Consider the following 22,870-nt stretch of genomic DNA (forward strand, 5'->3'; position numbering starts at 1 on the left):
TGTTGCTAAGACACAAGGAGCCAACCGAATGGCCTGCTCACTCTTTCGCTTTCCGCTCAGCGACATACGAACCCACCACTGTCTGGCATCCACTCCGGAGTGGGGACGGACCGGTCAGATGCTGCATATCAGAAGCCGCAGCGACTTCCGATTTATAGCTGTACTCTGAGACCGCAAACTATCAAACACAAATAAATGTCTCTGCTTAAGTTCACGTATTTACATATACCTGATATTAGAAATCCTGTTTACCGAAAAGTTACTGCACTAGATAAATATTCAAAGTAGAATGCACTGATCTGAACTGTATGCTGTCTACTAGCACTAAACTGAACCTTCCGGTGACAGCAAAATTTACGTTATCAATCCGCCCTACACCATGATATTCACAAGAATTAGGCTAAACCAGAGACTACGATTAATTTTTAACCACTGGTCTACACAGTTAAATAAACGGGTATAGTTCACGTCTTTGCAGAGGCAAGTGAAAAAAAAATGAAGGCTAAATTTATTTACTGTTTATCACACTATTGCTGCTTCTGCTGTCGGCACTGATGCGCATCCTCTAGGCTCGGCGGCTGCCGCTACACTGTATAAAATGACGTAAAGTTTATACTGCAACAAAACTCACTGGATACAGAGTTTCTGTTTTCCTGGATTTCGGTCTCGGCTGTCGGCCATTCTAAATCGGCTCTGCCCCAGGTGGTAGCGATGAGATATTATGTTTGTAATGCCGATTCTGAACTACTGTGCAACCTGACGTTCTTCACTTGGCAATACTAGCCTATAAGGAGATGTGTTTGCATTTGATTGAAATGTACGACGGATGTGTATCTCGAACTCATACTCCTAAACTAAGAAGCTGGGATTCACTCACCGGACCAGTAAAGCCCACATTTGCTCCCTTCTTCATTATGCCGAAACGTATGATGTCCCTAGCTTGCAAAAAAGACACCGTGAAAAAAATTCAGTTCTCTTAACTAGTTAATGATCAATAGGATTCCGACTAGGAAATTATGCTACTCTTATGTTAGCAGTACGTAAAGACGCTTTTAGCCATCATAAGCTGGGTTGGAAGCCATTTTGTAAATTTCATGATTTCAAGATATATTTTAGGTCGAGGAGTACAGTTGCAGCGTAGGAAGTTACGAAATACGTCGATTATTGTAGCCCTTATCTCAATTAATTTTTTAATCTGCTACTGCCACACGCGTGCTTGAAGAAGACACTTGTTTCTTGTTCATTTTTAGAAGCAGTGCCGAAACAAAGGGTTATATATGTAGTTAGCAACAAATTATTGACATCTTCTTTTTCATCTGGACCGTAAGAAACAGTTATTGAGTTCTTTGCATGTCTTGGGAGTAGTTTGCGAGTTAATATCGGACATTTCCAGTAATTTGTAAATAACATTAAAACTAAATTAACTGATGAAAACGTGGGCACATGAAAATATTGAATCGCACTACGTCCTTTATTGTGCTTAGCAACGACGTTTTGAAATTCTAAAGATCACCTACTACGCCAGAGGATGTAAGCGTCCTCTGTTAAATATCATTTTCTCCAGATGACATGCTCGACGTCACCTGTCTGAGGTAGTACAAGGAACACAGTAATGCAGGAGATCAATTATTTTTCGTTGCAATAAACTCATTTTACATCGTCGAAGTTCACATTTCGGCGGAGTCACTCTAACTGTATTATCCACAGTGTAGAAAAGTATTTCAGTGTTGCAGAACTGATATCCGAGTCAGGGACTTTACACTTGGTCATCAACCAGAAAATCCAACTCTGTGGAAAGTCATGTGTTGGAAATTATGTATTATGTCTTATTTTGTGTCAACTTTTCTGAACATTTTTAACTGTTCATTCGCCTAAGTAGTTCACGGCAAAGATTAAAACACGATATGCCCACAGAAACCAAGCCTGTGAAGCTTGGGAAAAAATGAAAACAATAAGTTTCTTATGTTTGTAAAAACTCTCATGGGATGTTTCATCCATTTTGTACTGTCTGTGTTTTTCCCCGGTCTCGATAGAGAGAGGAAATGGATTACTGCTTAGTTCACTAATAATGTGAAATATTTTAATTTTTATAGTATGAAGGCAAGTTCACTTACCAGTTTCTTATTCAGCCTGATCTATTTATCTGCCTTAACGGTACCTGGAATTCTTCGGGGAGACAAGAAATACAAGCGGAGTAAGATGGGCGCCGTAACATTGTCTTTAAAGAAGAAATAGTAAATAACTTCAAAGCTCGAAGAACTATCATCTAATAATACAATATTATGTGTTATCGACTGTTTGTGTATACAAAAAGTCGTAAGTCTATCTGCTGTGTGTGTCGCTGTCAGTAAATTAGCTGAGGCACAAGCCCCCGAGCAAACTCACTATTGTTGAACCTCTTGTGAGACGCCACAAAATTTCCGTCGTAATTATTATTCTCAAAATTTTCAGTTAATTGGTTTAACTATCGACCGTTCCCTGCAAGGTGCCAGATAGATTAGACTGGTGTAATAATTAAAGTTTTGCAAAATTCTGTTGTGCTAATTGCTTTATTATTTACTTTGTTACGTGAGTGGATTATTTCCCAGAGAACACTAAGGTCAAAAGCCGCATGGCATGCATAAATGACAAATGGTTAACCGGGGGAAGTGCGTCAACAACATTTAAGAGGATCGTCCATAAGGTAGGAAAGAAGTCCAGCCTACATCTCGTATGACAGCGCTTGGCAAGGCCAAGATCAAAAGTATCAGTACTTGCCCCATCCAGTCATAAATTTGAAGCAAATTTTTAAGGCAACATAGATTTGTGTTAACATTATTCCTTTTTTGGAAACGAGGATACAAAAGGTGTAAACGGCAATAATAAGCTGCAATATTGGCGCAGAATACTTCATGTAGTCATCGGGAAAATTCTCGCAATCAAATTTTATTTTGTTTCTCATTTATAATTTCAAAACAGATTTACATAATGGAACCAGCTGGAAATGTTGTGCTGACAAATGAAAATAGTGTTCAGATACAAAATGTCACGGCAATGTTTACGACGGCATCGAAATTATTTATCATATCGAGAACAGTACGGATTATTGCACAAATTCAATCTATGATGATGACAATAATGGCTTACGTCATAACGCAACTTCCTTTATCTCTCTAATTTTGTTGTATTGAAACAGAGACACTTCAGAAACGTTGTCAAGAATGGAGATGCATTCACTCTCTAATAACATACATATTAGGTAGCACAATGTGGTGTCTTTTTTCTGTTACCTCTTTCAGCGTTAAAGCGTAAGTTTCTTATTTAAATAAAGCTGATATCAGTTTGGGATAGACAGAGTCAAGTTTACACCAAAAACGTTGCTGGAATCGTAGGCCAACTGTACAATTTCTATATAACATCGTTAATGCGACATTCACCAGCCTACACGTTACTAACTTCAGGTATTTGTCGTGTTTTCATTACCAAAAAATAACTGTTCATGCATCTCTACTGACTTTGTCGTCGGTGAGGTGCACAATTTCTTTCGTTTATAAGGTAAAGCCATTCCTCGTTTACGGAAGAGGAGGAGATTAGTGTTTAACGTCCCATCGACAACGAGGTCATTAGAGACGGAGCGCAAGCTCGGGTGAGGGAAGGATGGGGAAGGAAATCGGCCGTGCCCTTTCAAAGGAACCATCCCGGCATTTGCCTGAAGCGATTTAGGGAAATCACGGAAAACCTAAATCAGGATGGCCGGAGACGAGATTGAACCGTCGTCCTCCCGAATGCGAGTCCAATGTTGTAACCACTCCTCATTTACGCATCAAACCTCCAGGCTGATATCGTATACAACAGGCAGCTGACTACAAAAGTGAATGTGGTTTATGATTTCCCTTTTATGGATGATTTGGTTTTTGTTAGAAGTACTTTAGTTCTGCACATCCAAGTGACAATTCTAGTAAATGGAATTTCCTTATAGAATCTGCGCTTAATTGCGTAGCATTAAGATGTCATTCAGCATCGACAACGAATGGGCTGGAAAAATAGGAAATGACTGGTAATATCCTATTGGACCAAAGTGCTGAGGCTATCGGTCACTAAGTTTACACATTACATAATGTAACTTACGCTAAGGACATTACACACACCCATGCCCGAGAGAGGACTCGAACCACCGAAGGGGGTAACCGGGCGTACTGTGGCAGGGCGCCTCAAACCGAGCGGCTACCCAGCGCAGTGAATGGACTGGAAATTTCGTTACTTTTGTTCTTGTGTTTATCTATGACAGTATCTTACAATAATTTACGGAACACGTATTAATTACTCGGAAATGACGTTGCACGAAGGTAATTATTGGCTGAATACACAGTTGTCAAGTGTGCAATAGGTTAGCCCGTAGTTACGGACTCCCGGTCCAATCTAACTTGTGTACAGTACATACAACTGGCGTTCTCCTGATGATTTGCAATACTAGTCACTGACATTTCGGAAGTAAGGAAACTTTTCACAAGCAGTTAACTGCTTGTAAATTTAAGATGTAGGGTGATGGCACATTGGATGGAAAATTGGACTGATGTTTGAGAGGAACATACCACCCAGGCATCCCGATTTAGTCCTTTCTTTCCCTTATTCGATTGAGACGACTGCCGGGACAATTCCATTGGAAAACTCAAGTTCGATATTTTCACCCCACCTTACCTGTCTTAGAATGTGCTCTGTGTCTAACTTCCTTGTGTTCTATAGAATCTTTTGAAATGAGTAATAACACCGAAATCAGGAGACACAGAATCCGGATCGCCGGTGTCATGATTTCCAACAGGTAGTACTATGTAGACTATATATGTTTAGCAGGGACTTCTAAATATGCACTGAAGGGCAGACATTGAAACTCAAGTAATTTTATAATCAAAATATCCACGGGTGTGCTACCGGTCTATAGTGTCCAACGGGCACAATATTTCGGCGATCATACATGTCGCCATCATCAGGTGAACTGACGGACTGAGCTCCTGTGAACGTGCCAGCATGGAGATCCGTGCGCTATGGCTGCTCAGAGGGAACTGGGTTCGGTCGCGGCGGCGGCCGGTTTAAATACCCTCCGCCCGCGGCGCGCTCCCTCCGCCGTCCGCGCCCCGCCCCACGGTCGCGCGGTGGAACAGATTGCGACGGCGTCTGAGATGACGTCGGTGTGATGGCTCTGTCCGCTGTGGTCGTCACAACTATACGTTTGCTCGATTTACTCTTGATTAACCCAATCGCTGGTTACCAAGTCTTGCTAAGATTATAGCCACAGTCACGGTTTATGAGGTCGTCATTGGTGCGAATTTCGATGGCCTCTCTAACAACGCTGTCCCAGTATCTCGACGTCTGTACCAGAATCCTCGTGCGGTCATACTCCATGGCGTGATTTTCCGACAAACAATGTTCAGCGACCGCCGACTTGCTCGGATACATCAGTCGAATGTGCCTCTGGTGTTCACGGCATCGATCCTCGACGGTACGCATCGTCTGACCAATACACGACTTGCCACATTGACACGGAATCTGGTACACGCCGGCCTTCCTCAAACCGAGGTCATCTTTGGCGCTCCCCACCAGTGCACGAGTTTTATTTGGAGGACAAAACACGGTTCCGACCCGGTGTTCCTTCAGAATGCGGGCGATTTTCCCCGAGAGTGCGCCTGTGTATGGAATAAATGCAGTGCCTACCTCCTCCCTAGTGACTTCATCCATCTCAACAGGTTGTGCTGCAGTGGTTGAGCGGAGAGCACGTTGAATCTGCCACTCTGAGTACCAATTTTTTCGAAATACAGTTCTCAGGTGTTCCAATTCCTGGGGTAGACTCTCTGCGTCACAGATAGTGCGCGCCCTATGTACTAGAGTTTTAAGTACCCCGTTCCTCTGTGAAGGGTGGTGGCAGCTGTCTGCGTGCAAATACAGATCAGTGTGCGTTGTCTTCCGATACACCCCATGACCTAGGGTGCCCGTCAGCCCTTCTCTTGACCAAGACGTCAAGGAAAGGTAATTTACCCTCCGTTTCAGTCTCCATAGTGAATTTGATGTTGGGGTGTATGGAGTTTAGATGTGTAAGGAAGTCAAGGAGTTTACCCATACCATGTGGCCAGATGACGAACGTGTCGTCCACGTAACGGAAAAAGCAAGTAGGTTTCCATACGGATGACGACAGGGCTTCCTCCTCGAAGTTCTCCATGTACAAATTCGCTACCACCGGTGAGAGTGGGCTACCCATGGCGACTCCCTCCGTTTGTTCGTAGTATTCTCCATTAAAAAGTAATTTTGTCCATAATGGACGATATTCCTTCATAATCGTATATTGTGTTACACATTCACCAAACAGGTTGAATGAAAACCTTTCAATGAATACTTTATATCAGTTTGGTTTCTCCCAGGCATAAACAAAATTAACTTTCCAAGACAACTTGTGGTTCTACATTCAGAATATAAGGGAACCAGCCTTTCAGCTGTGTTAAATTTTGCCAAATATTGTAATATTCTCCTCTAAAACTAGAAAACTGTTCTAGACAGGTGCTAAAACTGATAATTATTTTCCTACGATAATATTTTTTACGTGAAATTATCTAGCATCAGTACAGTCTGAAAAATATTTCGTGACACCTTTAAGGAATCATTTAGCCCTGGAGTCAACTGTCATCTCTTTTATTCGAAAACAATCGATGAAGAGTCACATTCTCCTACTATATTGGCGTAGTCTTTAGATATGCCAACAAACAGCGTACAAATTTCCACCTTTCTTTCAGAAGATGTATATAAACGACTGGATCGTTAAACGAACTCCCTAAATGCTTTCACTTCATTGGATACTCTGGAGGTGGTTTTGGCTTCCAGCTCCAATACTTCTGGTCTCTGCCGAAGACGGCAGCATCCTGTAATGATTCCGGTAGCCTCTGCAAAGCAGATTCCGGAAGGAACGATATTGCGAACGCTGTCCCCAAGTTTAGAGCTGCGAGAATGGCGTAGGGCGTCCGTCTATCACTCTGAAAAAGGAAAAGCGCATGAGCGATGCAAATTACAGTTGCGATTCACAACAATACATAAAACATGGAAACACAAAGAAAAAAGAAACTGGTTTAGCTGGGCGAGGTCAGTCACAGAGACATTCCCTATTTCGTAACATCGCTTTTGCGTACCATCATAAATGGCTACAGTACTATGGTCTTATCTTTAACAGCCCATACGGCTTTCCCATATTAAACTGTAACAATACTGAAATCCTGTACCGAATAGTTCTCTCTGCAGCGGAATGTAAACAGCTACGAACTTTTTTACCGACTAAGGATGACTGCCGGGCCATGATTTGAAACTAGTTACTTGTCTTCCCGAAGGTAACATACCGGGTTATGTTGCTGCACAGCTGTGGTTTTCAAATTCTGTCACGATGTGTTTCTAAACTTGACTACTCTAAGGGCAAGAAAGATATCTTTTATGTACATGAAAATGTTTTACAAATTCTGTGGAGTAATCATCACCTCTCACTATATGAAACAAAACTTAGTCCGAACAGTCCTTGAAGTCCAAATGGTACCGACCGATCGCCATGCCATCCTCAGGACACAGGCGTCACTGGCTGCGGGAATGGAGGAGCATGTGATTAGCACAATTTTGTATTTTTGGTTACAGAGTATCTACATATAACCCTTAATTAAATCCCAACACGTATATGTTTCTATCCTATACTACACAACGTAGGCAAGAGTAGAATAGCCACTAAGCTACTGTAAAATTATATGTGGCGTAGTCATCACCGAAAATGTTCTACTATTTTCGTATTCACAGTAGGTGAAACATACCAACTGAAAACGTGCTCATACGCCGTGCGGTTGTGAAGTACCTAGTAAGAATAGTAAGGAAAATGTAAAATCAAATAGTACACACCTTTCTTCTGATATTTATAGTAACTGTAGAAAAATAGCGAAAACTAACGAACGATATTCTGTAAATGTACTTAGGTACCGTACAATGAAACTGTTTTTTACGTAATATATACACTTGTTATATCTATAATAGTGATAAAACTGTAAGATTCGTTGTGTCTGTCCGCTTGTCTATTTGATCACGCTAATTCCATAACAGAACAATAAGTTTGTTTCAGAAGTAAACTGAGTGTACCTTGGGGCAAAGTACAGGTTCCATTTCACCAAAACTGGATCATGGTGAAGAAAAGAATTATGTTTTACGTAAATAAATTGTGTTTGTCTGAATATGCAAATAATAATAATAATAATAATCTTACATCGACTTACGTCTAAAATCATCTACTAAGATGAGGAGGTATGGAATAGAATTGGGGAGAAGAGGAGCTTGTGGCACAACTTGACTAGAAGAAGGAATCGGTTGGTAGGACGTGTTCTGAGACATCGAGGGATCACCAATTTAGTATTGGAGGGCAGCGTGAAGGGTAAAAATCATAGAGGGAGACCAAGAGATGAATACACTAAACAGATTCAGAAGGATGTAGGCTGCAGTAGGTAATGGGGTGATGAAGAAGCTCGCACAGGATAGAGTAGCATGGAGAGCTGCATCAAACTAGTCTCAGGACTGAAGACCACAACAACAACACAAAGATTGATAGCTCATATATAATTAATGTTTAATCAATAAATTGTGGTATTAGTTGCATAGTACACCAAAGAAGCAATATGCGGCGCTGGTAACTTTTCTTAACTCAATTTTTTTCAGTGACAGATGTATGTTCGGAAGTTTACGACAGTGACAGAAGTAAGCATCACATTCTTATCGTTATAAATATGAAGGAACAGCGAATTTACTTGTCTACAACGCTCACAATTACTGATTTTGCCTTGTGTACTACAAAGATAACGAAATTTCTTTCCTATTTCGGTAGGTTATAGTTACATTAGACTTCTTTCCAACGAAAGATTATTTACCTTGGTGTCAGAAGCATTTTCGGAAATATGCATGAGTGACAGAAAATAGTGCTGCAGTTGTATAGTTACAAATACACACTCTCATTCAACTTACATGGCTGGGATACATGGGTTTAATGATTTCGCTTTGTATATTGGAAACAAACGACATTGCTTTGCTTCTTACAGTAGCTTTAATTTGTTTTCTTCGCTAGACAAACAAAATTTATAAAGTATTTTTCGTGATTTGGTTGCCCACTCATTACATAATAATTTTGTCTTCCTTATCAGTAAAAATGCCTTGAAAATGGTCAATTTTTTCAGAATACACTGGAACGGCTAAAAAATTTAAGACTACGCGATGTCAAGAATCTAGTTAAGATAGTGAAGCGAGATCTGCTAAACTTCAAGACTCCAGGCCTTTACTCGCTCTTTGGAATCCCCGTCCGAAGGCATGGCTTAACTCTGATAGAGAACGTCATGCATTATCTCGCTCTTCAGAAACCTTCACTCACAGAGCCTTAAAGTTACTTCTCTCCAACATAACATTAAAGAAGCTTTAGTTCTGAAGGGAAGTGACTCAGGCAAGTTTATTTTTTACTCGTAATCCAACTTATTCCGCCAAATATGCGTATTACATTAAACTTGTGCCATTACCGGTGAGCGTATGTCATACCATGACCATTAACAAAGCACAAGGCTAAATGCTCTTTGCTCTGCCAGCTTTACGCGGTTGTCTCCCATACTAGTGAAGCATACGATCCCTACAATCTCTTCCCAGTCACATTAAGCTATATAAGACAACTACAAATCCCACGTTTATGACGTCACGGGTACAGTTCTGAATAAACATCCAGGAAACGTCTGGTTCCTCAGCTAGTGTCTCATAAAATCTGCTTGGTCCCAACAGAATCAGGCTGAGTAAATATCTCGATTCAGTTTCTTTGTAACTGACACTACTGAAATATTTACTGGTGTTAAAAGTAATTTAGAGAGTTAATCACCTCAATCTCTATTGTCAAGTGACCGCTTGGAAAAACTTTAACAACGGATATAAGCCATTTTTCATAGAAACACTCACAAAAGCATCTTCCCACATCGAAAAGCCAAAAATATCACCTTTAACATATCGCCGATATCACTAACGAAAAATATCGTTATTGATACTCAAGGCATTACTGATGCCGCATTGTGTCCGTCGGAAAATCCTGGAAGAATAAAATGTAAGGTTATTTTTTGATTCAGTTATCCCGTCATCCAACTATTCAGAGTAGATACAGTGCGCAACACATCTGTGCAGAGCTTCATCGGACTCTGACTGTCGTTTCCATTATGCGACTCAACGTGGCTTAATTTACCAACAGACCTCGTACCTGACATCAGTCCTTGCTTTAAATGGCGCTGAAAGCTGCCACGCCTGTCACTCCTGCGTTGCAGAGACCGTTGACGGTGGTAGCAACAGTGGCTAATGACAAACGTATACTGTAGAACCACAACGCTTAGTCATACTACCCGACCACGACATTGTTGCACTTGGCCACCCCTGGCCGTTGGAGCAATTGTGGTGACGTTACAGTAAACAAGTACGGTAAAAATAAATGTCATATGACTAGGGCCTCCCGTCCGGTAGACCGTTCGCCGAGAGCAAGTCTTTCGATTTGACGCCACTTCGGCCACCTGCGCGTCCATGGGAATGAAATGATGATTAGGACAACACAACACCCAGTCCCTGAGCGGAGGAGATCTCCGGCCCAGCCGGGAATCGAACCCGGGCTCTCAGGCTTGACATTCTGTCGCACTGACCACTCAGCTACCGGGGGCAGACAACAAGTACAGAAGTAATTAAGGAAAACCCATCCCATTGTGAACGATTTCAAGAGAGTGTTGCATGGTTCAGCATGTCCTCGTGACATACCGTGATAAAATCTCACAATAAGCCGACCGTAGCACCCTCATTCCCAGGTGAAATAATATTGTGGTCGACCAACAGTTTGTCTCGTGCTGAATCATGGCGACGTTCACGAGGGCCGAGTGGCGCCAGTACATCAAGTAAGGTGAAGCGAGTGGCAATAGGCAAGCAACGTTACGCTCCTACGGGCAAAGACATCCCAATCTGATGCCTCCGCGGAACCACTCCATGTTTGTACCCATCGTTTAGCCTCTGGTTGAAACAGTTGACTTTACAGGGCATCGACATGCCAGAGGTCGCTCGTGAGGTGTACGCACGCCGATTTGCGGAGGACGTACTAGAGGAAAGTTCTATGTCCACTTATCTGCAAGCACTCTCGCTATAGCACACGTAATTAAAAGCCGCCACAGCGATTTGGAGGGCATTGCATGAGGAAAGGCATTCATTTCGTCCTCAGAAAACATAGGCGCTGTTGGTCGACGATTTCGTTCCTTGTGTCGAGTTTAGGCAGTGGTTCCAGTAGAGATGCGCCAGGGAGCCGTATTACAATGGAGTCCTTCCCCAGTGAGTGTGTGTGTTCTACGTCAACAGCTTCCACGAATGGGTCGAGGCGAACCCCCACGATGTCGTCAAGGAAAGTTCATCATAAAGTGTGGGCTGTTTACTTGATCGATCTCTACACCCTTCCTCCATGAATCACAGGATACAGCTATAAGACGTTGGTCCAAGAAGTGCTGCCGACATTATTGGTGGAGTTAACACTTTAAGTCCGTCGACGCATGGGGTTGCAGCACGATGAAGGATCCAAACCATTCTGTCTAGCTGTCAGAACCCATATAGCACAGATATTTGAGAATCGCTCGACTGGTCGAGGTGGCCCTGTAAAATGGCCCCCACGGTCGCGTTTACCTCAACCCGGTGGACTTCTTCCCGTTGGAACATCTGAAGTTTGTGGCGTACTAAAACCTACTGCGTGGAAGGTTGTTCCCACAATGCCCGGTATCTTTTAGCGAGTGTGGCGGTCAAAGATGCGCTGATGTCAAACATGCAGTGGCGCTGGAGGTAGGAATTTTGAGCACCAATCATAACTGTATTTCATTCAAAAATAGTGGGAGCATTGTTGTTGGAAGTGTCAGCTATCCTATAAACTAATTTAAACACGAGAATAAAACAGTCGAGATCTCAATGGAACATTTAGTTTGTAACGTTTGGTTCACATATTCTTTGTACACTGAATTTCACTTCCTGCATTAGAGGAAGAAATGGTATTGTACATCACTTGAAGACTGTTGTCTGACGCCTATTACAGCTTTCATATGTATAGGTCCTTCCCGTTCCCTTTCATTCATGGTTTTTGTCTTTCACGTTCAATAAAGACGCCGACTTCTCGGAATGTCTGCCATTCATCATATAATGCGGCCTATAGCTGGTTACTCCAGTGTAAGCCGTAGGCCGTGCCAGTAAATTCGACGTTGTAGTTCTCTTTCTGTTACATCCTCCATGCTATGTCTCAAAACATCGAAGATTGTATATATATAGTTCAGTGAGACAATACACTGCGGATGGAAACCCGACCCCGTCAGCCACCACAGCAACACAGCATAACATTCATAGAAGAAAAGGTCTGTCTATGAAGAAGGTAATACCATCTGGTCTACTGGTAGTCTTGGGAATCAGTCGCCGCTCGTGGTCTCGCGGTAGCGTTCTCGCTTCCCGAGCACGGGGTCCCGGGTTCGATTCCCGGCGGGGTCGGGGATTTTCCCTGCCTCGAGATGACTGGGTGTTTGTGTTGTCCTCATCATTTCATCATCATCCAGGAAAGTGGCGAAATTGGACTGAGCAAAGATTGGGTAATTGTACGGGCGCTGATAACCACGCAGTTGAGCGCCCCACAAACCAAACATCATCATCATCATCTGGGAATCAGTCATGATAAGCGAATATCGAAAACTAGGGTCTTAGACTTGCTCGCGGTCTGCCAGAGAAGAGTCCTAGGGGCAGGTGCCGCCACGTGTAACTTTCGCGTCCAGTAGCGTCGTTGGATGACGTCCCCGAACACGAGCACCTGTCCTCATTTGGTTCCTCAAGACACCTTCTACATCCCCTCGTAGTTCGTCGTACATATTGTTGGAAGACTGTTGTGAGGCTTTTCGCAGAAGATGATGTGTTATACAGAGAAGTTGCGGTGCTAGAAAATTCTAATGAAATGCAGAAAGACTTGATCGATGCTTTTTTCAGGGAATTGGCAACTGACCCTCAAAGTAAAAAAAAAACGTTAGGTACGGCGAATACATAGACAGAATAACCCTTTATTGCATTTTATGTATGTGTAAATAGACAGAAGCGGGGAGTGAAATTTTGTACCAAGCCTGGGAATTGAACCAGGGTCTCATACTTACTAGACAGGTGCGCTAGTTGGTTGGTTGTTTTTGGGGGAAGAGACCAAACTGCGAGGTCATCGGTCTCATCGGATTAGGAAAGGATGGGGAAGGAAGTCGGCCGTGCCCTTACAAAGGAACCATCCCGGCATTTGCCTGGAGCGATTTAGGGAAATCACGGAAAACCTAAATCAGGATGGCCGGACGCGGGATTGAACCGTCGTCCTCCCGAATGCGAGTCCAGTGCGCTAACCACTGCGTGTGCGCTAGTCAGTAAGCAACTTTGGCACAGTGGTTGAGACATCAACATGGACTATCCTAGCATGCCTCCCTCCTCGATCAAGATTCCCACTGCCGCCACAGTCTACTCTAAATTACCTCTTACACACGAACAGAATTGTCGAGGTTCTCCGTGTTGTGGGATAGCATCACAGCATCGAACGTGCTGTGCTAAGTGTATTTACGTAGTAAATGCTTGTCATACTTACCTTATAAGGACTCTATGATGGGAGGCTCGAGCGAAGTTGGTTCTTATGCAGCGTTATCCCTGGATACTTTCTGGCGACGTCTTATGGGGTATCTACTGGTATTTTTAAGCCATTCAGTTAAATTTAATCTAGAATTACCCATTTTAGAAGATTCTAAGGGTGGATAAGAATTGTTTATGGGCGTGTCTTTTAATTTTGGCTACTGAAATTAGCTTCCGTGGATGCTGCATATGACAACTGAAACAATGAGGTATACAATAGCCTCATGATTACGCTTTTCACAATGTATAAACTAATTACACACTTACACTGGCTGTTAGGATCGAAAGCTGTATTCAGGCTAATAAAAATTAATTGGAACTCATCCTTGTCCCATGCGTCAGGAAACTCTCACGTATCAAAGACTTTGCAACTCGAAATCGACTGTGTTTTCGTGCAGTCTTATACCACAAGAACGCATAGTCATATTGATGGAGATGAAAGCAGGAAGAAACAAAGTTCACTAATTATTCGATGGTAAGCAGTAATCAATTCATTTGAAGACTCGGAAGAGAAGCTACTGAAGATTATATTCATAGAATCTGTATAACTGGTCAGTTTCCAATTCTGCACCTTTATACATTTTTCAGCATTAAACCTACACGTATAATACATACTAATTAGCCCGCTCAAAGCTTTCATAGCAGCGACGAAAATTTATCAGTCGTCATGGTGTTAAATCAACAGATATTGATGTAAAGTTCTGTTTGCGTTATCGGACTTGTCATCTATTCTTTTGAACTCGTAACGCTAAATAGAAAATAACTAGAACAGGCATCTAAATTTTATTTCTTGCGGTATAATCTAATTTACAAATATCAAACTGATATCAACAATAAGTAAAAAAATCTGGAATGATATGTTGTACTACTGGGTGTTTCAAAAATGACCGGTATATTTGAAACGGCAATAAAAACTAAACGAGCAGCGATAGAAATACACCGTTTGTTGCAATATGCTTCGGACAACAGTACATTTTCAGGCGGTCAAACTTTCGAAATTACGGTAGTTACAATTTTCAACAACAGATGGCGCTGAAAGTGATGTAAAAGATATAGAAGACAACGCAGTCTGTGGGTGCGCTATTCTGTACGTCGTCTTTCTGCTGTAAGCGTATGCTGTTCACAACTTGCAAGTGTGCTGTAGACAACATGGTTTATTCCTTAGAACAGAGGATTTTTCTGGTGTTGGAATTCCACCACCTAGAACACAGTGTTGTTGCAACAAGACGAAGTTTTCAACGGAGGTTTAATGTAACCAAAGGACCGAAAAGCGATACAATAAAGGATCTGTTTGAAAAATTTCAACGGACTGGGCACGTGACGGATGAACGTGCTGGAAAGGTAGGGCGACCGCGTACGGCAACCACAGAGGGCAACGCGCAGCTAGTGCAGCAGGTGATCCAACAGCGGCCTCGGGTTTCCGTTCGCCGTGTTGCAGCTGCGGTCCAAATGACGCCAACGTCCACGTATCGTCTCATGCGCCAGAGTTTACACCTCTAGCCATACAAAATTCAAACGCGGCAACACCTCAGCGCCGCTACCATTGCTGCACGAGCGACATTCGCTAACGATATAGTGCACAGGATTGATGACGGCGATATGCATTTGGGCAGCATTTGGTTTACTGACGAAGCTTATTTTTACCTGGACGGCTTCGTCAATAAACAGAACTGGCGCATATGGGGAACCGAAAAGCCCCATGTTGCAGTCCCATCGTCCCTGCATCCTCAAAAAGTACTGGTCCGTGCCGCCATTTCTTCCAAAGGAATCATTGGCCCATTTTTCAGATCCGAAACGATTACTGCATCACGCTATCTGGACATTCTTCGTGAATTTGTGGCGGTACAAACTGCCTTAGACGACACTGCGAACACCTCGTGGTTTATGGAAGATGGTGCCCGGCCACATCGCATGGCCGACGTCTTTAATTTCCTGAATGAATATTTCGATGATCGTGTGATTGCTTTGGGCTATACGAAACATACAGGAGGTGGCGTGGATTGGCCTCCCTATTCGCCAGACATGAACCCCTGTGACTTCTTTCTGTGGGGACACTTGAAAGACCAGGTGTACCGCCAGAATCCAGAAACAATTGAACTGCTGAAGCAGTACATCTCATCTGCATGTGAAGCCATTCCGCCAGACACGTTGGCAAAGGTTTCGGGTAATTTCATTCAGAGACTACGCCATATTATTGCTACGCATGGTGGATATGTGGAAAATATCGTACTACAGAGTTTCCCAGACCGCAGCGCCATCTGTTGTTGAAAATTGTAACTACTGTAATTTCGAAAGTTTGTCTGCCTGAAAATGTACTGTTGTCCCAAGCCTATTGCAACAAACGGTGTATTTCTATCGCTGCTCGTTTAGTTTTTATTGCCGTTTCAAATATACCGGTCATTTTTGAAACACCCTGTATATTTGGCACATTACCTAATAAATGCAGGAAGGACACAAAAACAGAATTCTACATAATAAAAGCATCACCTACGCTCACATGCGGAACTGAGACCTGGACGAAAACTAAGAAAGAACAAATAAGATTAAGAATAAACTAAAGTGAAATTTTCAAGAAAAGGAAAAGTATGTTCTGTGAGAGATCAAGTAAGGGATTTTGAAATAAGGAAAGAATGAAATGTACCTAGCATGTACGTCTGTGAGTGTCAGTGGCTTATCTGACGGACGCGGTGGTGGATACCATCGGAATATCGTATAATTTTTGAAAATTAACGCTGCGAGTATGCCGAGCAACATTTGCTGCAGACTAACAGACAGCTCTATGGCTTCTCTCTCTACTGCATGTTTCTTCCAAGTTGATGCACTGGGTTGGATCCTCTTTGCATGTGTTATAGTTTCTATTATTAATTCGTCATTGGTTCCCCACGAAGACTCGTAATCAGGAAGAGGTTTCTGTACAGAACTTTGTGACAAGGTAGGGGGTGTTGTGAGAGGAAGTATCTACCATCACTTATACATATGATACTTTAGAGATATTTCAGTTTGGATGACTCAGTCTTCTGTGGGGATGGAACGTACTCTTTACATATTGAGGTGATATGGGCTTTTCACTTAATTTTCAGCATTACCCCTGACCTCGTTTTGGAGGATCGCACGTGTCTTTTAGAAAGTACCACCCGTTTATTGGCAGTATAATAATGTGGAGGACATAGACGGCTCTGAGCACTATGGGACTTAACATCTGAGGGTCATCAGTCCCCTAGAACTTAGAACTACTTAAACCTAACTAACCTAAGGACATCACACACATCCATGCCCGAGGCAGGATTCGAACCTGCGACCGTAGCAGTCTCGCGGTTCCGGACTAAGCGCCTAGAATCGCTAGACCACCGCGGCCGGCGAGGACATAGATGCTTGATGGTCGTAAGAATATAAGATTTCATGGCTGAGATGGTTCCTTGGAATATCTGTAGCGTCTTATGACCCACTGTTTCGTCATTCTTGCTGATACGTTCCTGAGGCAACTGACAACCACTGTAGCATGAAGTTCGGTACATAAGAACGCTAAATCTTACAAGTATTACACGATATTAGCATACGAACCTTTTAATACAAGAGTGATACGCAATAAGTATGGTGGTCGTGATATCTTTCCTCAGGAAAACCTGATCCAAGAGCTGCGAGAGCTCTAGTCTGGAATACCTTTGCATTCTTCCTACTTTCCTTTCCCTTCCTTTCTTTTCCTCTCCTTTCCGCTGCGCCTCACTCTCCCCCGATGTCTGTTTCGCTAGGATTTTGATTACTGACATCTTTTGGAGGTCACTCATGTAATAGACCATGAAAATGCGAGTACAGAAGCCACGTTCGTTTCGCTCCACGTACCATGAGGGCCACGTATGGCACGGCAGACATGACGACGCCAGCTGCGGCCCACTCGACGCAGGCCGCGATCTGTCGCAGGCACGTGGGGTGCACCTCCACACTCTGCAGGTTGGCCATGGTGATTGTGCCTGTCGTGAAGAACTGCGTTATCACCGCCATCACCGTGATCGCCAGTCCGATGATACCAGCTGAATCAGAGCATACATTACAGCAATCAGAGTAGCTACTAGACATAGTTAAATAATCACTGTAGTAGACACACACACACACACACACACACACACACACACACAAACCACAAACGTAGCCCAACGGAACTAAAAGAAAGCGCCATCTGGACCTCATACGTTACTGCTCGTTATGTAAACGAAGAGACTGAGAGTGATGGGTAATTTTGTCCATTTGTATATTTACCGTTTATGACGCCCGAGTATTGCATATGGTGTCAATAAAGGAACAATGTCTGTTACAGGCAAGTGTGTAGTGATCGTGGTGGTTTAACCCTTTCCAGCCCAGTGATGCCATATGGCATCATCATATGTAACTGTTTCCCAAGGCCTAACTATTTGTCCAAAGATTATAAACGAATGTGCAGGGCTTTCTAAAGTTCATTGTTCTTAGGTTGGCTACCGTGAATTCGCTAAAACAGAGAGCACCAGGATACAATGCCTTGACAAAAGTATTGTTGCATGGTGTCTACGGTACAGTGCACCCAGCCGGACTTTTAAAATATTATATCAAAGTAAAGGAAGCAAACTAATATAAAAGTTGCACTAACAAATTATTGTAGAAAGTGTAAATTAACTAGTAAATACCTTAAAAAATGCTAGTTACGGTAATTTTCTGCTTGGAAGTCACAAAACATGTGTGATTCCATTCGGCATCATTGGGCATTTGTTACGTTACCAAATGTAGTACATGCAAAAACTTCGACTAAAGTTTACCATAACATGTAACTCTAATATTTTCAAGTTCCTTTTGAAGCTGTATTATACTAACTAATATTAATATGTTAAAATTTTTATTGATATAATTTACCAGTTGTTTTGCTGCTTTAGTAAAAAATTCCTGGTTTGTTTACCAGATGATTTGCAATCATTACCAGAAAAAGAAATATTGCTGCTTCTCGAAGGTGATTTATCTGATTTGGACCTTGATACGTCTGATGTGGAGGGAGAGATTGGAAATGCTCAGCAGCAGGACCCTACTACACTGGATATACAGTTTCTTCATGGAATGGACCTTGATATGGTTGAAATTCTGGACCCTCAAGCCAATGATGAAGATGAGGTTCCCTTAGCTTCAAGATTACTTGCTGAGCCAAAGCTTGCACCAAGTCATTCAGCTCAGAAAATTCAGTGTGATACACACCGAGACCTTCGGTGGAGAATGAAGGACATTGAAGAAGTGGACGCATCATTTAATGCAGTTTTTCTGACCCTCCAGGAGATGAACTGACACCTTTGCAGTATTTCAGAACAATGTGTACTGATGACATTATCCAGAAACTAGTCGAGCAATCTAATCTATACCGCACAGAGAAAACAGGTGCATCGTTAGATACAAATGTTCGTGAAATAGAAAAGTATATAGGGATAAACATCCTAACACGTGTTCTGAAAATGCCTAGTCACCGAATGTACTGGTCAGAGGCTACAAAATTTTCACCAATAGCTGACTCAATGCCTAGAAATAGGTTTGACAAACTAAGAAATTATTTACATGTGAATGACAACACTAAAATGAAACAAAGAGAGGACCCTGATTATGACAAGCTGTTCAAGGTGAGACCATTTGTTGATTGGCAAAATTAAACAAGTTTTTTCAGTTATTGAACCTGAGGAATATTATTCAGTGGATGAATCAATCATTCCTTTCAAAGGTCATTCATCCCTGAAACAGTATGTAAAAAGCAAACCACACAACTGGCGTATAAAAGTTTTGCCCGTGCTGGTACTAGTGGAATTGTGTACTATTTTGAAATATACCGAGGGAAAGGAACTGTCTTGGTATGAGTGGCTATATTGTGATAAGGCTTGTGGAAGGACTGCCAAAATATTAAAATTTTAAAGTGTTTTCGTCCGCAGCTCGTGGTCGTGAGGTAGCGTTCTTGCTTCCCGCGCTCGGGTTCGCGGATTTGATTCCCGGCGGCGTCAGGGATTTTCTCTGCCTCGTGATGACTGGGTGTTGTGTGATGTCCTTAGGTTAGTTAGATTTAAGTAGTTCTAAGTTCTAGGGGACTTATCACCATAGATATTAAGTCCCATAGTACTCAGAGCCATTTGAACCATTTTTTTAAAGTGTTTACAGACAATTGGTTCACCTATTACAATCTTATTTCTGCCCTGAAAAACTATCGCATTTTGGCTGTTGGAACTGTTAGACCCACAAGACTTCAAGGCTGCAATGTAAAAGCAGACAGTGAGCTGAAAAATCAGGGACGAGCATCATACGATTATTGAACTGAAACAGAAAGGAACGTCATAGCGCTGAAGTTGTATGATAACAAGTCTGTTGTTCTTGCATCATAATACGAAGGAGGAAGTCCAGTAGAACCAGTGAAACGTTGGTCAGTGGGAGAACGAAATTATATTGATGTTCCAAGGCCAGACATTGTTAGAGAATATAACCGTTCGATGGGAGGATCTGAGCGACATGCTGGTTGCTTGGTATAGGAGTAATATTGGTGTGAAAACATTTTATCTAAGAATCGTATTCCACCTCCTTGACATGTGTGTTGTGAATGCGTGACTCCTGTACCGCCGACACTGCAGACAAAGAAGAATTACCAAACACATGTCACTGTTGATTTTTCGGTCTGATGTAGCTCATGGACTACTAAAAGCAGGAGACATTTTGGTGAGAAGACGAGGACGGCCATCAGATGACAGTCCATTGCCTACAGTTTTGAAGAAACGAGCCCCATTGGTTCCCAGCCCAATTGATGATGTAAGGTATGACAACACTGGACACTGGCCACAGCAAGTACAAAACATACAGAGATGTAAATTGTGCATTACAGCATATTCTCGAACGAAATGCATCAGATGTAATAAACCTCTTTGCTTTACCAAAGCCGGGAACTGTTTCTTACATTTTCATGTAAAGTAACAATTATGCTGTAAAAAACATAAAATTGTCCAGAAATGCAAGTTGCATTATTGTATGTACAAATTTTTCTATAATAAACTGCAACAAATTGTGTAATTAATTCAAGTACCATTACCAAGCTCTGTGACATCCCAACCATCTGACTGAAGGAAACAAATCCTGCCCAATGATGGAGTCATCCCAAATTTCCCTCCAGAAACAAAAAAATAACAATTTCTTATAAATATATATTATTCCAATCATTATGTAGGGAAATACGCGAAAAAATGTTTCTTCCCACAAGTACATAAAAGTTGGGCTGGAAACGGTTAAACCATTTTTGAGCGTGGGACGACAATCGGTGCGAGACGTGTTGACCATAGGAATGAGAGACTGCACATAAATTAAAGTTTCAAGTGGCCGAGATGTTTATCGTTCGTCTTCGCGTAGACAAAGTTGCATACGCGTAAACCGCCACACAAGTGTCTGACGATCGTATATCATGTTGGATAAGAATGCAAAGTCTCGTAGGGATAACATTCTTTGAAATATTCTCCGCCATCCAAGCACACTGGCATGCCACGATCTTTCTACCAAGTACTCATTGGCCACTGACAAGTGAAATGACTGTTGACTGGTTTCTGGTACTCTCTTATACACTCCACCAGCCGCCTGTGACGTCATTGGTGCTTACAGTCTCTCTGTATAGTGGCTAACGTTGACTCCTCGTTCGGCGCTCCCGCTTCAACTTGACGATCGATGGATCCCACGCAGCGCAGAACTGTAGCTCACCGGTCCCACTGAGGGCGTCCCTCTTCCCCAGTAAGGGAGTTGGTAGTGATTGTCGTTTCTATAGATTCTCTATTTACACCGTACCAGTGGCCGTTAGTGTATGCCGCGAGAGAAGATTCGTCATGTTTAACCGTTGACCGTTTACAGAAGCGTGCTCAATTAAATAGAAAATTTGGGGTACCGTTTGCGGTAAGATCTATAATGTGTTGTTCTACAGTGCGGAATGTTTGTTCAACGTGAGACTGGCTACATTCACAAGGTGTTTTGTGTAACTTAGGCGCTATGAGAACTGTCACATCATTTAGAGGTTACATTTATTGCGGAATTTTTGACAGATATCTGAAAATCTATTTTATTTTGTGTCTTTTCAATAGGCCACTTATTTTACTCATCTCGGAGCCGCAGAAAGGTAAAAAATCAAACTTGTTTTCTTTGCCCACGGTAGTTGTATTATTACGATTCTCACTTGATATTGCTTCAGTTATTTGGTGATTGGTACAGCCAGTGTACCAGAAGACACACCTTCTTGAGACATTGTGTAGGTGGCTCAGCTACTCAGAAACAACATCCACGACGACTCCTAAGAGACTTTACACAAAAACATTAGCCTGGATGCTGAAGAAGCCGCTACGCATTAACAGGCGATGGAAACATTTATTCAGAAATGAAGCCGTGTTAGTAATTATTATAGATCATAAGAAATATTGAAACTGAATATATGTTTCTAGACACAGAATATCGTAATTTCATCCTTAGGAAGATACGTTGTGCAAGGGAGCCAACAAACAAATTTATAGGAATGAAATAGAAATATCAGTGTCCATAGAGTTGAGCTATTGTTTCAAGAAATAATTTGGAAACTTTGAGAGAGAGAGAGAGTCTTTGTTTATACTATGAAGGCTTTCACGACCGGATGACATGTCTTCTGGTAAAACTTCCGGGATGTAAGGTCGTGGTCCATGAAACTCTTCAGCTCCTAACGTTTCGTCCAGAGCTGCGCTGGACATCTTCATAGGGGTGTTTCTCCTCCGGTGAGTCTTGCCGACTGACGGGTCGGACGTCTCAGAGCGACTTATATATCGTAGAAAGTGGGCGTGGCCAAAGTTACACGTGATATGCAGAGATAATCTTTGTCAGAGATAAAACTTGACTGTCGATCGTGATCTCGTCACGGATAGAACTGTCTAGCAATTCTGTAGTGCTACTGAAAGAGACCATGAAACGTAGTGATATTTGGACAGTAGCACTACAGAATTGCTAGACAGTTCTATCCGTGACGAGATCACGATCGATAGTCAAGTTTTATTTCTGACAAAGATTATCTCTGCATATCACGTGTAACTCTGGCCACGCCCACTTTCTACGATATATAAGTCGCTCTGAGACGTCCGACCCGTGCGCCGGAGATCAACGCCTCGTGATCAGTGTGTGCCGTCATTTTGTGCTT

The 22,870-nt window shown here is 42.4% G+C and overlaps 1 protein-coding gene across 1 annotated transcript; it reads right to left on the reverse strand.

The window, feature by feature from the left end:
* Positions 1-6,381: 6,381 nt before the first annotated feature.
* LOC126176989 (solute carrier family 22 member 21-like) lies at positions 6,382-17,720 on the reverse strand. The gene is made up of 2 exons (XM_049924200.1): positions 17,542-17,720; positions 6,382-6,995 (listed from the first exon to the last, which is right to left on the reverse strand). Exons 1-2 carry the CDS (start codon positions 17,698-17,700, stop codon positions 6,807-6,809), a joined length of 348 nt encoding a protein of 115 aa, XP_049780157.1. The 5' UTR covers positions 17,701-17,720; the 3' UTR covers positions 6,382-6,806.
* Between the last annotated feature and the right edge of the window lie 5,150 nt (positions 17,721-22,870).

Source organism: Schistocerca cancellata, chromosome 3 (assembly GCF_023864275.1).
Source record: "Schistocerca cancellata isolate TAMUIC-IGC-003103 chromosome 3, iqSchCanc2.1, whole genome shotgun sequence".
Taxonomy (NCBI): domain Eukaryota; kingdom Metazoa; phylum Arthropoda; class Insecta; order Orthoptera; family Acrididae; genus Schistocerca; species Schistocerca cancellata.